At 39.6% G+C, this 17,109-nt stretch overlaps 1 protein-coding gene across 2 annotated transcripts in view; it reads left to right on the top strand.

Moving 5' to 3' along the window:
• The first annotated feature begins 2,821 nt into the window (after positions 1 to 2,821).
• Positions 2,822 to 17,109, top strand: part of TSPAN17 (tetraspanin 17) — a 33,309-nt gene continuing 19,021 nt past the window's right edge. Inside the window, exons 1-6 of one of the 2 annotated variants that reach the window (XM_083355720.1) lie at positions 2,822 to 2,908; positions 9,534 to 9,584; positions 12,317 to 12,463; positions 13,324 to 13,494; positions 16,336 to 16,461; positions 17,028 to 17,075. In XM_083355720.1, coding sequence (XP_083211846.1) covers positions 2,873 to 2,908; positions 9,534 to 9,584; positions 12,317 to 12,463; positions 13,324 to 13,494; positions 16,336 to 16,461; positions 17,028 to 17,075 — 579 coding nt within the window. In that variant the 5' untranslated portion in view covers positions 2,822 to 2,872. Of the gene's footprint in view, positions 2,960 to 9,533; positions 9,585 to 12,316; positions 12,464 to 13,323; positions 13,495 to 16,335; positions 16,462 to 17,027; positions 17,076 to 17,109 lie in introns of both variants that reach the window. The other variant, XM_083355719.1, reaches the window with a different exon arrangement.

The raw sequence follows: 17,109 nt of genomic DNA, 5'->3' as shown, positions 1-17,109 counted from the left end.
AAGAAAGAGGAAAAGTGAATTATTAATAAATGTTAAGTGGCAAAGAAATGGCAAAATAGGGCCTTAACGATTTGTCTACTAAAATAGCTGTCAAGAGGAAAACTCACTCAGGAACTGAGTAGCTAAACTGACAGGAAGAATATAGTAAGGATGGGGGGAGGACCTTTTTGTGGAAGACAGGAAACAGCCAAAGTTAATATAAGAAAGATGTGAAGAAGTATTGTATTTCAACATAATGTAGTAGTAGTCCATCACAGTGGCGTAGCGTGAGGGGTGCAGGGGGGGCCGGCCGCACCGGCCGCAACATCTGGGGGGGCGCGCTCGCACTCGCAGCTCTCTGCCCCTGCCTGGCTCACTCACTCTCTCTCACTGCAGTGCTGGCTGTGCGAATCCGATCCGAGCCGCCGGGTCGCCGCCCACTGAGACTCGAGTGCTAAAATCCACGGGTTAGGGGGCACAAATTACTTGCCTTGCCCCGGGTGCTGACAACCCACGCTACGCCACTGGTCCATCATTAATCATCTTAGGGATGTGCTTGAATGACGTTTTATCCTTTATTTCAGGGGTCTTCAAACTTGGTCCTTTTATGACTTGTGGACTTCAACTCCCAGAATTCCTCAGCCAGACATGCTGGCTGAGGAATTCTGGGAGTTGAAGTCCACAAGTCATAAAAGGGCCAGGTTTGAAGACCCCTGCTTTATTTGAACATCTCTCCCCACTTTTTCTTATTCAAAGACAATGATATCTATATAATTATGGAGCACACATACAGAATAGAGTTGGAAGGGACCTTGGAGGTCTTCTACTCCAACCCCTGCCCAAGCAGGTGACCATATACCATTCTGGAGAAATTGCTGTCCAAACTCTGCTTATAAACTTCCAGTGATGGAACACCCACAACTTTTGAAGGAAGCCATTGATCGTTTGTTCTCACTGTCAGGAAATTTCTCCTAGGTTGATATTTTTCCATCTGTTACTTCTTGTCTTGCCTTCAGGTGCTTTGGAGAACAGGTTGACCCCCCCCCTCTTCTTTGTGACAGCCCTTCAAATTTTGGAAGACTGCTATCATGTCACCCCTCGTCGTTCTTTGTTAGATTAGACATACCCAGTTCCTGCAGCCATTCATCATAAGTTTTAGCCTCCAGACCCCTAATGATCTTCGTTGCTCTTCTTTGCACTCTTTCTAGAGGCACATTTTTGTATTATGGTGACCAGAACTGGACATAGTATGTCAAGTCTGGTCTTACTTCGGAAACCTCAGAAAAAAGTGATTTGGGACCTGACCTCAAAGTTATGACTACTGCTCCGCATCCGTGGTCTCATTGCAGTTTGGGCACTTGGCACTTGGCTTGCATTTACAATGGTTGCAGTATCTTGTGGTGATCTGATTTGCAACCTTCCCAGCCAGCTTCCACAACCAAAGTCAATTGGGGAAACTTAATTGGATTCACTTAATACCATGTGACTTGCATAATGACCCCAGTAAAAATGGTCATAAAACCAGATCTAGCCCTGCGATGATTCGTTTAATGACTGCATGACGTAGCAAACAAATTCTGGTCCCAATTGTGGCCGTAGATTTTGACTACCTATATGAACCTGATTATTTTTATTTGTTACTTATTGAATGTCTTTTTTTCTAGGAGATTAAAACAGTGACATCACTTCTATTATTACCCCACAACTCTATGATGGGCCAAGAAAACATTTGCATCTAAAATACCCAGTAAGCCTCCGTGGCTCCAGCTGTCTCAACATCTAGGTCTCCTGAGCCCCCCTCCAACACCTGAACTAATATTACTAATTCCTGTTTATTAATGCAAAGTTCTCTCTGGATTTAATTTTTAAAATGGAGATCAAAGAGTATTCTTCTGTTAGAATAAGACACATCTTCAGCAGTTGGTCTTAGATGTCATGAAGGGCAGCAATGTTTGCTCTATTCTGCTCTCTTAAGACAGAAGCTCATCACCATTTTCCCTTTAGTACTTGCCTAAAAGGGCTCAGTTTTCTGTGTACATAGTGTGCATTTTTTTTTGCACAGAGCTCCCCAGGTGGGAGAGGTCACTGGGACACCAGCAGGTTGACTGGAATTTTTTTGTGACTAAAAGGGGCTGCTTTTTGTGAGATGATGATAATGGAAAGTAAAAAAAACCAACACTATAGTCCAGGGGTAGGCAACCTTGGCTCTTTTATGACTCATGGACTTCAATTCCCAGAATTCCTGAGCCAGCCAAGCTGGCTCAGGAATTCTGGGAGTTGAAGTCCATGAGTCATAAAAGAGCCGAGGTTGCCTACCCCTGCTATAGTCTAACACTCTAACTGAAGCATTAAGTGTAATGTGTATACCTTCCCTTACATCCCATTCCTCTGGGGTAAAAAACAGCCTAACATATACATATAGATATATATGTACATACACACAAACACAATCACGTTAAATTGCAACAAAATACAAGTTACGTAAGATGAGGAGGAAAGGAACCTTTATTGCCAATAAACACATTTATTTATTTTTTTAAAAAAGCAAATTTCTTTACGTTTGCATTACGTCTTGGAAGGAAGTGCTTCTATTTTGAGCCTCAGCAGACAGAGGATTCTACAGCTTGTGCTCCCGAGTTCCCATACCGGACACGTTTTCCGAGACTCCAGCTGAGAGCGGCGGCGGCGGCGGCGGCGGCGGCGATGGTACCGGTAGTAGCGTGGGAATGCAGGCTCTGCCGAAATCCGGATAGAGCGCCGTGCACGCGCGTGCCGCTGCAGCAGCTCTCCCTCAACTCCGCCAGGGGGCGGGCTGGCCAAGGCGATCCCGCGGCGGCCCTGGGCCTCGGTCGAGGGGCAGCATGGGGCTGTGAGCTCAGGCCCCGCGCTCGCCATGCCAGGGAAAGCCCAGCACTTCCAGGGTCCTCAGGTCAGCTGCTGCGCCAAATACCTGCTCTTCGCCTCCAATGTGCTCTTCTGGGTGGGTGACCGCGAGCGAGTCGCGTTCCGCGGAGGCAGGCGGGCGGTCGGTCGGTCGGTCGGTCGGCCGGCGGGCGGGTGGAGTGGCGTTTGCACCGCTTCTACCTGGGCGGAAGGGAGGCCAGGACGAATGGTGGAGTGACTGGGCTTTAGCGTTCCACGTCCGTGCCGGGGCCCCGGGTGGGAAGGGAGCTCCCCTCCGCCTAGCTGCGGAATCCTGCAAAGGCTTCGTCGCGCGAGGCGGGTGCTCGCGGCGTCCGGATGGTCCCGCGCCGCGCGTTGAGCGTGACGGACTCGGCGCTGGAAAGTTTTTGGGCAAGGACGTCCTTGGTTCCACCAAGCCTTTCGCTGCCCCCCGGTCGGGGTCTGAAGACCGGCCGATGTCTTGCTCCGAGTCTTACGTTCCTACTTCAGTTTCTCGGCAGTTTCGAGCAGAATCGGGAAAGGTTTTTCCTATAATCAAATATGTCACCTTTGCCTGTCTCTTCTTTCTGACACAGCAGCATTTTCTCTTAGAACCGTCTTCTAGGGGAAAAAGTTATTACTTCATTGAGCAGGGTGTTAGTAGCTCCGATTCACTGCCGGCATAGTTTAGATCTTATCCTGAAAGCCAGCTCCTGTAGTAGGCATACACTCGGAAGTTCCTTCATCCCTTTGTTTTGAGGAAATTCATACTGCGAAAACTGTACAGCTGCCCCACCTCGTTCTTTCTGGCACGTATTTTACATAGTGTTTGTTCCAAATCCCAGTACTGTATGTTATCTTAGTTTGGGTTCACACCTGGTGTTAAGGTGTGGTGTGATTGTCACATATTATCTGACCTCTGTCACTGTGCTTTGTAAATATGATTATGGCTAGTAGCATGACTTGGATCAACAAACTGTGGTTCCACACGCCATGACTTAGCACACTGTATACCTCCCAATCTATCTTTTATAGGTTGTTGGACTGCTTATACATTTGAATAATAATAATAATAATAATAATAATAATAATAATAATAATAATAATAATAATAATAATAGTTGCTTGTTGTTATTGTTATTATTTCAACTACTATTATATAATAATAAATGTGTGGTTAATCTGCAGTTAGATTCGTAGTCTAAGAGTGGTGGAAATGTATTAGTTCAAGCCCTAACCAAGGACCTGAGTCAGTGATGGCGAACCTTTTAGAGACTGAGTGTCCAAACTGCAACCCGAAACCCCACTTATGTATCATCGGTGCCAGGTGGGCGTGGCCTTTTGGGTGGGTGTGGCTGCAGTGGTAGCTGCAGACTGGGTGGGACTAAAAAGTTCAATCAATTCCAACTTTGTGAGAACTTTTTTCCCCCCACGAGAAGTTGATATTGATTAATTGAACCTTTTTTTTGTTTGGTACATGGCGGTGGAGGCCTAAAGCGAAAAGGTTTATAAAACCCAGCTGAAGGCCTAGGACTGGGGCGATGGCATGCGTGCCCAGAGAGAGGGCTCTGCGTGCCACCTGTGGCACCTGTACCATAGGCTTGCAACCACGGACCTAAGTATTATTGAGATAGTATTTAAGGAAATTATATAGCATTGGTCCCCAACATTTTTGGTAGAAGGGACCGGTTTTGTGGAAAACAATTTTTCCATGAATGGGGAGGAGCGCACAACCTAGATCCCTCGCATGCACAGTTTACATTAGGGTTTGTGTTCCTATGAGAATCTAAAGCCTGATGATCTCAGGTGGAGCTGAGGCGGTGATACTAGTGCTAGTGAGCAGATGAAGTTTCAGTCACTCGCCTTCTGCTCACCTCCAACTGTATGACCTGGTTCCTAAGGGGTGGGGAACTCCTGCTGTATAGGCAGTTTCAAGCAGAGTGGGGGTTTTGTATATGTGTGTAAAATTAGGATATTCAGGTCTGATAAATTCAATACATTAATAATTTAATTAAATAATAGTATAATAAATAAATTATTATGGTTCATAGCATAGTTATCGAGATGTAAAGACTGGTTTTAGTATTCTTATCCACTTACTGGGTCTTGCTCAAGGATCTGCGATAGCAGATGTTGATGTTTGATAGGGCTAAAGGAATTGTCGTTGGATTTAAGCTGTTCCAAGTAAAGCTGACTTTTGCAATTGACTGAATTGAATTTGTCAGTGCCGATGGTGTTCAAGCAGTGGTCCAGTTGTTTTGGGATTGCAGCTATGGCGCCAATTTGCTATTGGTACTATCTTTGTTTTCTTTTGCACTTGTGTATTTGTATATCTGATTGCCTACTCGTCACTTTCATTAGTTTTATCCCTATAGGACAGTTATGGTGTAATTGTGTTACAGTTGAAGGAAGTTTGAGATCAGTTAGCACTTGATTGTAGTAGTTTTGATTTTTCCTTATTTGGTAGTCCCATTTGAATCAGAATTACGGTATCTCCCCTTGAAATAGATGCCTATATTCATCTAGGAAACAGATTAATTTGAGACATTCCCATACCGTATCTCCTATTTCATAGATACTAGGCCATGCACATCTTATCAATATACAGTATGCTCCTCTATTTTCAATGTTTATTTTACAGTATATACTTATAAATATTTAACATATGTAAAATATTTATTTTGCATAGTAAATTAGTATTAGAAATTAGTAATGAATTATTTTACTACTTACTTATAAATGCTTCACCATGCAGATTAAACAACAAAATCAGCAAAAGGTAAACACTCATAAACTAGCAGTTGTCGACAGCATCTGGGGGAATAGAAATTAAAACTGTTAGATCAAAATCTTCATTATTAATTAAAACAGTGTTAACTTTATTGCTTCTGTAAAAAACAAATTATGGATTTTTTTCCACAATTGAACAACTGTAGGTGAATTTTATTTGGGTTGTACGGAGAGTTCCAGTACGGAAGACTGTCTGAAGTGGCCAAATTTACGTATGTTTTAGGACTAAACTCAGTCTGTTGACAATCAAGGTGAGACATCTCTGGTGAATTTCTGAACCATGGAGGACCTGGGAGAGTAGATAAAATCGGTCATGGTTGCTTTTTAAGTGCAAAGTTCCTCAGGGATGCAAATAAAGCTTAACCTGCATGGTGAATTTATTAAACATAGAATTATATTATTACTAATTTGCATCATTGATAGATGGGTTACTTACCAAATATATTTTGGCTTTAATTTATTTGGAGGGAGGATTAATTTCAGTTTGAATTCAAGTACTAAAACTATAATGGCTGTCTTCTAGAATGACTTTTGACCAGGAATGAATATATGGGGAACAAATAAAAAACCAAGTGATTTCTGTAGGTAAACTCTCTTGTGTCTGATCCATCCCCATCCCCTTGCACATGGGAGATATTGGAGAAAAACACCAACCTGTTTTTGTAACACCAGTCCATAGCTTTCAGTATGTATATCCCATTGTATGCCTTTTTGCTCTCTTTAATCCCTTCCTCTTCAATGAATGTAAATACAAACATTAATTAATTGAGCGCCAGTTTGGTCAGGTGGTTAAGGTGTTACCCTAGAAACCAGGAGACTGTGAATTCTAGTCCTGCCTTAGGGATGAAAGATGGCTGGGTGAACTTGAATCAGCCATTCTCTCTTATCATAACCCACTTCCCAGAGTTGTTGTTATGGGGAAAATAGGAGGAGTATTATTGTTTGCCACCTTGAATTATTTATAATGGCTAGGTTAAAAATCTAATAGATAAATAACTATTTCCCTTTTTGTTAATTATCCTAGTGCCAGGGTGAGCATTCCAAAAGGTAAGGGAGTGGTCAGGAGCAAACAAAAGCAGAAGGAATGAAATTAAATAGTCTTGTCAGTATTGAGCCAGAAAACACAGTTGTGGTTATATGATTTCCCACTGAGTAAGCACTTTGCTTAGGAATGGATTTGCTGGTCCTAATTGTGGTTGCTATACAAGGACTACCTGCATGTGGGGGTGGGGGGAATATAGCAAATTACTTTCCAACTTTTGGGGCATTTTCAGGACATCAAATGGGTTAATAATTGAGAGCTGAATGATCTGATGGAATGTCTTTAATTGAAGTATTGAAAGTTCATATTCTGTTTTAGGAAGGAAATCCTATGATTTCTGATGTGTGAGCCTAATAAATTTTAGTGGTAGAATAGAAGCTCCTTATTTATTATGCAGAATATTTATCTTTCCTCTAGAAGATGTACTGATCTCTTACAATATAAACCTACTTCCCTCTCTTTTTCTTGCTACCTTCCACTCCTAAAGGAAAACTGCCCAGTTTGAACATTGCTATTGTAATTACTTACAGGTTGATGGGGAAAAAAACCAAAGGAGAAAAATAAATCACAAAGACATAAATATCAATACTTTGTATACATCAAGGACATGATCAGAGCAAGTTGGCAAGAAAAGATGTTAAAAAATATTTGCCAAATAAAAATTAAATTCCACCAGATACTGAAAACTCACTAGAAAATGAGAAATTAATATTGAGAGAAATGTCTGTTCAACTTCTCCAAGATCCATTTGAAACAATTATTGCCAAGTGCAGTCTTCCACATGTGTAGGGACAGCAGTTTCCAGAATTGCTAGTCCGTAGTGGAGGATGCAAGGATAGGAAAGGTTAACAAGTGAACTTTCACATTGGCTATGAATTGCCAGGAACCTACTGTTTAAATGCAGAATGCAGAATACAACAGAATAATAGGAATGGAAGGGATCTTGGAGGTCCTTTGGTCCAACCCCCTGCTCAAACAGGAGACCCTATACCATTCTAGACAAATGGCTGCCCATTCTCTTGTTGAAAACCTCCAGTGATGGAGCACCCACATCTGGAGGCAAGCTGTTCCACTGATGTTCTCAGAAAATTTCTCCTTAATTTTAGGTTGCCACATGATCTGATGGCATAAGGCATAAGGAAAAGAAAAATGTTAAAGTCAGAGATTCCCTAAAATTGATGGGCAATAAGAACAGCCCAAATAATATTTCCAAATTTTTCTTGACTGTAGCCTGGGACTTTTAAAAAGTTACTGAGTGAATTTTATATTTTCAGTTATGCATAATACAAATTATATTTGTGTGAGTCGGCAAATGTTGCTAACTGGCATTATTGAATTGGAATGACATTTTTAGCATAGAAGTTTCATGTGAGAAAATCACCTAAGAATATGTGCTTATTTGTTTATTACATTTTTGTCCTGCTTTTATATTTTACCATATCAAAGCAAATAAGTGAAAAATCAGGATTTGAGGTTTAACGTTCTTAGAATATTAGACCTATATTTTAATCTTATTTTACTAAGGTAAATGCGAAGTGAACTGAAATATGATTCTGATTTTGTTAATAAGATGAAGTAAAACATAGTTTTCTCATTTTCATGTTTGGGAAGATTGTGGTCTAAAAGGTATCCATGAGAGAACCATTGAGGAAGCTTATTATTACCTTAATAATTTCTTATTAAATCAGTACAATTATGTCTGTATTGGTCTTATTTTTAATTACATACTGTACATTGTATAATTACATACTGTACATTGTATTGTTTCTTTGTTTACTGGTGAAGATTGGCCTCATACAATATCACAGATATTATACAAGGCCAATTTCTGAATTCTTCACATTCCACCTATTGAGATAACCCTCACAAAGCCCTATAGGCAATGGCAAACAAATAGCAATTGACCCTGAAAGAGGGCAGGACTTACTCTGTGGGAAGGGGAAGAACTGTGATCAATGGTGTTGCTGTTTCAGAAATCTTCCATTCTTACCATGGGAACAGTATAGCCATTGTCCACACTGTGCCAAGTTTCCAACTGCTCCACATGATGTGTTTTCAAGCCTTCTGTTTTCCAAGACTCCCAAGTTAGACTCCATATCCAAGTGATGGGTATCCTGCTAATGTGGATGGGGTTGCAAATGACAAGGATTTAGTTCGATCTAGCCTATGTATACAACCATAAAGTTGGATTTGCTTGGTTGTAGAAAGTTAAGATTCCTACTTAGGTATTGACTCTGTGGAGGCAGGCAAAATTTCTTTGCTAAGCGAGAAGTGTGTTTTGACCCATTTTACAACTTTTCTTGCCACAGTTAAGTGAATCACTTAGTAGTAACATAGTTGCAAAGTGAACCTGGCTGCCCCATTGACTTTGCTTGTAAAGGTGATCAATGTGCCTGGGACACTGCAATTGTCATAAAAATGAATCAGTTGCCAAGCATGCAAATTATGATCACATGACCATGGGGATGCTGTAAGAGGCAAAAGTTGAGGTGAATCATGATATGTCTTTCTGCAGAAAATGCTATAATATGAGGAAGGCGTTGTGCCGTTTTTTATCAGGTCCACATGAAAGACCAGATCTACAGATGAAGGTTCAGTTAAGCTGATTTATTGTTAAAAACGTATGCACAGGAATCTTCTCAAATAACAGTATCTGGTTAGAGTTAGGATCAACAGCATTCAAGGGGAGTTGGAATTTGTAGCTATGTAGGGATTCTAAGCTGATCCCTCTTTTGGCCCCTCCCCTGGCTCTGCCAGTCCTACATTCTTACTGTAGAGCTACTGGAAATTGCTCCCTGTTGTTATCCTGTGCATGATGGTGGTCTTTTCTCTTTTGCAGTTGCTGGGGGCAGCTTTCCTAGCCATTGGTTTGTGGGCTTGGGCAGAAAAGGTAAGTATGGCCAGAAAGGGAATGTTTTTCTGGTTGCTGTATCTAAACCCATCTTGGTATCTAGGTAATAAATTGTTCTGGTATGGGTATACGAACCATACCTGTATTATGTGAATTGGACAAATTATTCACGTATATTATTGTCTGAGCCCTTTGTGGGATATCACTGTCCTGCTGGTTCCTTACACTGAATTGATTGAAATTTCTTTTAGTTTTACTTATTTTTTTTTAAAAAAACACATAGCTGTTAACATTTATTAACTTTTATTTTACTTATTTTATGAAAAGAATAGAATGGAATAAAAAGTAAAGGTGACAGAATACCTGATCTTAAACATACATGTATATAGGTTTTAACTGGTATCAGCAAGTAAATTGTACTTAATTTCTGTGCCTTAGGCTTTTATTAACCATTTGCTGAGGGGAGGGGTTGCAGTCATTAGAGTTCTAGAAACATTGATGTGTGTGTCTGTGTGTATAATAATTCATAATCTATATAACTCTAGATATGCAATGTTTTTTTTTCACCCAAGGGCTACATTTGGTTTTATAGTGAAATGCTGTGGACCAGTCTCCAGAAAATAGTGGGTGGCTCCAGGAAAATGTTAAGTTTTACTTAAATTCAATAAAAATATGCATAATTAATTCAGTAGTTCAGTTACTTGTAGGAATTGGAATTTGCCAACCATTTTTTGGAATTTTACTCGAAAGCTTTTGGTATGCTTGCAACCTGGGGACTTGGCTAAAAATGCACATTTAAATGAAATGTGTAGATTGTATTCCTGGACCAAATAATGAATCCTTTTGGTCCAACATTATTAACAATTAGCCAGCTAAGTGTCCATGAGGAGCTAAAGAGCAAATTCTTTTGAATGTAAGAAGCTTTTGGCTGTTTTCTATATACTTGTTTTTCAGAGGTTTACTATCTCTGTACATGTAAATTGTTATTCAGCTGTCAATTTTATTTTCCCACCCTCCATGTTTGTTCAGTCATTTTTATAGTTAAGAATGAGCCTAGAACCCAATGAACTGTGCTTTGTCAGGTCTCTGAGAACATGTGCTGAGCAATAGCTGGTGAGCCCATCTTGTTACATCTTTGTCTCCAATCATCTTCACATACTACCAGCATACTCTGATTTTCTGAAACCAGATATAAAATAACATTTATGTACACTCTCCCTCCTCCATCCCTGACCATATTTATTTCATGGAAAAGCAGTTGTAGGTTGTAGTCACCAGGATGATTTCCTATTGAGAATGGCTCACCTTCCCATTTCCGCCGAGCAGTGCTGCTTCCTGCAGTTTCCATGACAAACAGCAGCTGAGAGGTGGAGGAGTTTCATTTGGAAACTGGCACTGAGCCCAGATTAGAAGGATATTTTAGTCTGTTTATTTACTTATTTACAGAAAAATATATACTGTTCCCCTCATAGTGCTCCAGGTGGATTATATAATTTAAAAAGTCATATTAAAATAAAACTCTGGCACAATAACCATTTTAATTTAATTTAATTTAATTTAATAATATTTGTATACCGCCCTTCTCCCTGAGGACTCAGGGCGGTTCACAGGGCAGAATAAAATACTAAATACAAACGTTAAGACAAGATTAAATAATTGCCCATATTAAAACAGTTGGAATAAAATTCTAAAACACCAAGTTAAAATTAAAACACAAAATTAAAAAAAAAACCCCCACCAATCCCCATCAGGCTAGGCCGGCTTGAACAAACAGAAACGTCTTGAGATCGCGACGTGCTGCCCCTCTCCCCAAAAAGCTGCACAATCATTAAAACATCCTAAAAGAAACTAAAATCCATCATCAAATACCCAATTACCACCTTGCAAGATGTCCCTGAGGAGGATGCTAGGTGTAGCACAGGTGTACCACTGTCTTTGGCTTCATGTCCTTGTCATCTGATGCAGAAAAGGGAACACTTGGTGGAGGTGGACCCTGAGGATATCCTGGAGCCAAAATCATGCAGTTTTATAGAACAAAACCAGCCCTTTAAATTAAAATCAGAAAGCTGTCAGTAACCACTGCAGCAACAAAGATTGGGAGGTTTTTAACTTGCTAGAATTCTGGCTGCTTAAAAGCGGCCTGCTTAAAACCTGTGTTTAGCGGTGTGCATAATAAAAAAACAGCTTATTTTCCTTTACCCACCTGTTCACCTTTTTCTTTCTCATCACTTTGTTTTCATATATACCGTTTAAAAATTCATTTATAATGTAAATAATAAATATGGGAGAATACATGTGTGTTTTAAAAACTATGCAAATTCTTCTGGGTAAGCTAAGGTTTGAGGGGTCCCTGGTGCTCTCTGAGCTTGCATGCTTTCTTGCAGATGTTTCATTGCCCAAACTAGATAACATCATCAGTGCTAGTCTAAGCTAAGGTTAATTCCCTTTCTGCCTTTGTGATTAATGTACCATTTCCTTCCCCAGCCAATCTGTAGAGCAGGAAATTATTCTCAGAATTTCCAGTCAGGAATCTTCATTCATTTGAAGGGGACCAAGATGGGGAAGGCTGGTATAAATATATAGTTTACCCTTCACACACCATCAGGCAGTTGGCACAGTAACTGTTGGGTACATAATCTCAACAGTGGAAATTCTATGTCATTGGGATTTTTTTTCATCCATATAAAGGAAAACTGATTTTTGCTGGAGGGAATTTGGCTGTGGTGTCAACTTCAGCTCTGTGTTTTTTTCCTTTCTCTATCTCTATCCAGGGCGTGCTTTCCAATCTATCATCCATCACAGACCTCGGTGGCTTTGACCCAGTCTGGCTTTTCCTCGTGGTTGGAGGGGTGATGTTCGTGCTGGGTTTTGCTGGCTGTATTGGGGCACTGAGGGAGAATACATTCCTACTCAAATTTGTATGTCTTTTTCTCTTCTTGTTTTTTTTCTCCTTGTTGTTAATGTAAACTGGGCTTCTGTGGATTAAATCATGACTTGACCAAGAACTCCTAAGGTGACATTGGCAAGCAGTTCTTTTTCCTATTCTTAGTCCACTTCATTTTCAGGATAAAATGGCCATATTGGCATATATTACAGGATTATGGAGATAATTCACATGTAGCCCTTTGAGTACTTACAAAATATACTGTGATAATTCTTGGTGTAGCATTATTCTGACACTGGACTTTGGAAACTAGGCAAGGACTTAGAAAGTTTCGTGTAGTCTTTGCTGTATGAAGAGCATAATAGAAATTGAGTTTTATTTTGGCACTGGAAGGAAAACAAGACATAATGCTTTGAATTGGTGTGTTATGTAGGAAAGTTATATTTATCTTTTAGCAATGGATAGAATAAGTTGGAACAAAGGGCATAATACAAGTTGAAATAGCATTAGGAAAATAATACAAATGTTATTGGTGGATATTATATTTTTCCTGAGAGATCTGAAGAAAAATAAAGTATTAACTCAATTTCCTTCTATTACCATGGCAGGAAAGCAATATAGAGCTATGAAGCCATATAGCCATATGAATTGAATTTTAAAAAATAGTTTGCTATCTTAAAAATTAACTAGCAACACAACATTTTTTTTATTTTGTCCTTCAGTGCATCAGCTATCCTCTGACAAAATATTAAGCAAAGCTTCCTTTCCTGTGACTTGTGCTTAACTAGTCAGTGTGAGAACAAGCCTCACCTTGAAGCAGGATATTGTACTCCCATACTGATGGGAGATCTTTTGGCTTTGCATACTAATGATGTACCTCTCTTTTGGCACCAGTTCTCTGTGTTCCTGGGGCTCATCTTTTTCCTGGAGCTGACGGCTGGTGTCCTGGCCTTCATCTTCAAGGGCTGGATCAAGGATCAGCTCAATTTCTTTATTAACAATAACGTCAAGGCATATCGCGATGACATAGACCTCCAGAACCTCATAGACTTTGCTCAGGAATATGTGAGTTATGTAAATTATCTAAAGCAATATGTCCATTTGTAATGTTTGTGTATGTTAGGTCAGGGGTCCCCAACCCTCAGCCTGTGGACTGGTACCGGGCCGCGGTATGCCAGAAACTGGTCCGCATAAACAAGCAAAGCCCCATCTATTCTCTGATCTGTGGAAAAACTTTTCTCCATAGAACTGGTCCCTGGTGCCCAGAAGGTTGGGGACCTCTGTGTTCGGTGATAGGGAGTTTTTTTGGAAAAATCTTGGTTGTAACATGACAGCTTTTGAAACATTTAACTAGTCTCCAATAAACCTTTGCTGTCACTTGCCCTGGGTTTATAAAACCACCCCTAAAGATCTCTTCCTTTTATATGCACAAATACATATACATTTGGTCTCTATCCTTTGAGGGAATATTCCTCCAGAGATTCAATTTCCACTTCTCACTCATGTTTAGATATAGCAGTTATCATCTGTATAAATCATTGTGTAAAGTTTCAATATAGAAATGCAGTAAATAGCGTTACTTGCTTTAAGCCCAATTTCTGGTGTGTTTTTTTCAAACATTACCCTGCTCTAAAGTACAGTAGGTATTTCAGTAGATAATAAATTCTTCTGGATTTTGTTTCTTATTTTAAACATGCTGCAATAATGGGTACTACATAGTTATGTAGATGAGAAGGAAGAATTCCAGGGCTGCATTAAATCCCTTGTAGGCACAGGAACATTTATTTTCATAGGTCCTTGTTGTGATAATAATCTAGATGCTTAGCATTAAAGATATATTTCCTGAAGCTACATTCTTCAATAAGTCACAAGGGATAAGACACAGTAGGTATCTGCATAATAAAGTAGGAATAATATATTAAATACATTAAACTTTCAGATTTATAATTTTTGACTTTACTGTCACTTTCCTATTTTGAGATTTTCTTTTTAACTTGAAGTAGTTTCATGGGGTTTTGAAGGTCTTAGGCAAGACCTATTTAAGGCCTATTGTCCCTAATCAATAATACACACCCAGACAATTTAGTTGAAAGTATCCTTTTATATGATCCATTTTTTATTTCTCAATTTGAGAAAAGTTTGTTTGTTAAGCATTAAGCAACGTTACTTTCAAAGTCTTTTTTTACCTAGAGAAAGGTGAGCAAAAAAGTGTTTTGGTGTTAATTATATAATCAACAATATTTTAAAAAACAACAACACGATGCTAAGATGATCTTGATCAGAAAGGCAAGATGTTGTTTAATCAGTGTTTAAAACAGTGTTAAAATGCTTTTCTCTTCAAGTGCTTTTGCATTAATATCTATAATTTTTGAGAATGACAAAACCATGTTCTAGTGCAAATTGAAACATAAATTAAAAATTAAGTGAAAATCACTCCTAACATGGCAATAACAAAGTATACACCACAATTTATCCACTCAATATGCAGGTATATATATATGTAGGTAGATAGGTAGGTACTGTATATGTGTGTGTGCGTGCGTGCGTGTGTGTGCGCGTGTGCACTTATTGCACACTGAACATTTGCTCTGAATAAATGATCCTAATGTCTTATTTTTGGTCACTTTTCAGTCCTCAAAAAGGGCAAAGCAAATATGGATCATATTTTTTTCTATCCCAGAAGAGATCAAATACATATATCAGAAATTGAGTAATAGTACTGTGTACTGTAGATACCTCATAAAAAGTCCTTTTTAAGAATAATGATTTTTATGTATTCAGTGAGATATTGGATATATCTTCACCACTTTGTTTCAACATGTTGTAATCAATCTTTCCTGATACTATTCTTGAATCATTTGAATACGTGTGCTTCAGTTTTACAATTTGAACTGAAATACCTTTTCTTTCTACATTATTATTTTTAAGAAATGTAATTGCACTATTTACACAATGTAATTCAATGTTTATAGTTTTAAAAAGCCAATACATCAGCATGATTTTAGCAATGGGGTTTTGGGGGAGGTCAAATTCTTTTCACTAGTACTAAAATGCTTTCTAGAACTTCTTTTAAAAAGCTATAGAGGTAAACATGAGATTTTGCACAAGAAATTTAAGATTAAAAATGATGAAAATGGATTTTTTAAACTCCTGCACAGACCTGTCCCTCCTTCATTTACTTGACTTTGTCAGAAATACTCATAATAGAAAGGGCATGCTGATAGCAACACAGTATATTACTTCAGGTGAACCAGAGGCTTTCTTGAAAATAAGACAGAAGAGTAATTTTAGGCATGTTGTTTCCCTCGTACATGAGCTTATCGTTACATAAAAGTGAGGGAAGAACAATAGGGTAAAATAGGGGCCCCCAACCTTTTAGGCACCAGGGACCAGTTCTGTAGGGAGAGGTTTTTCTGTGAACCTGAGGGGGCGTGGTTTCCTGTGCTGCCTGCATCCCATGGATGGGGCTTCGCTTGTTTGTACGGCCTGGTTTCTGGCATGCTGTGGCCTGGTGCCGGTCCACGGACTGGGGGTTGGGGACCTCTGGGGTAAAATATAGGAGAGCAGCAATTTTAAAAGCATTATTGCAGATGAACCTCACCAAGTGAATTAACAGTGCAGAGCAAATAATGAGTATAGAAGTTCTCCTCGTTGGGACTCATCATTGGACAATTAAAAGGTGTGAAGGCCACTCCAGAGGTGAACCTGCCATCTCATGGCTGATAAATGAACCTACAACATTGCAAAATTGCTTCCTGCATTAAACCTTGCACATTTCTCCATCTCCTGTTTTATTTTCCAAATATCCACGCTTGTCAAAGTTCATTCATTCTTTTTGCTCGGTGCTGCAGAGTGCTGCGGTTTTCTGAGCACTCTTCCCAGTGGTAACCTTGTCTCCCTCTGCAGTGGTCGTGCTGTGGGGCTCATGGACCTAATGACTGGAATCTCAACATTTATTTCAACTGCACTGACTCCAACCCCAGCAGGGAGCGTTGTGGGGTACCTTTTTCCTGCTGTGTCAAGGATCCTGCGGTAAGGAGTTGAAATACGGAAATAAGTGAGATGGATTCTCACTTTGCTCATCCCCTGTAGACCTAAATAATGTCTGAGCAGCTTTTTAAAGGTCCTCATATTGACATAGGAATCTAATTGTGTGAATTGTTAGGGAAATAGTATGTAGATTAAATGCAGTCTTATCCCAAATGATAATTTTAATTTGGAGAACAAGTGTGGTGCAGGGATTAAGCTGTTGGACTAGGAGCATGGAAACCCAGGCTGTGGATAAGGGGGTAGCAGTTGGTATGCTGCTTTGAGCTTCTGTTGGAAAAGGTGGGACATAAATTTAAAACAGAAATAATAATAATAAAAAAAGAGTGCCAGCTATATATTTGTCATTTCATGGAATTCCTTCCTCATGATAGGACAGAATGGAGGTGGAAAAGAGGAGAATAGCTAAAGCTGAAGGTAGAAGTTGCAAATTATTTGGAAGGGTGTGGAATGAAAAGCAAATGCTGAAGATATTTAGGGGAGAAGCAGTGAATTTCTCTTCTGGGTTCCAGGAAGGATTTCAATTAGTTTTGTGTCTATTCTTTTGACAGGAGGACGTTCTCAATACCCAGTGTGGCTATGATGTCCGCCTTAAACTGGTGAGGGTCACGTTTGTGAGGTGGGGGATCTGCA

Source organism: Vipera ursinii (genome assembly GCF_947247035.1).
Source record: "Vipera ursinii genome assembly, chromosome: 2".
In the NCBI taxonomy this organism is placed as follows: Eukaryota; Metazoa; Chordata; class Lepidosauria; order Squamata; family Viperidae; genus Vipera; species Vipera ursinii.
The sequence above is the reverse complement of the archived record's forward strand: the minus strand, read 5'-3'. Positions and strand labels throughout refer to the sequence as shown.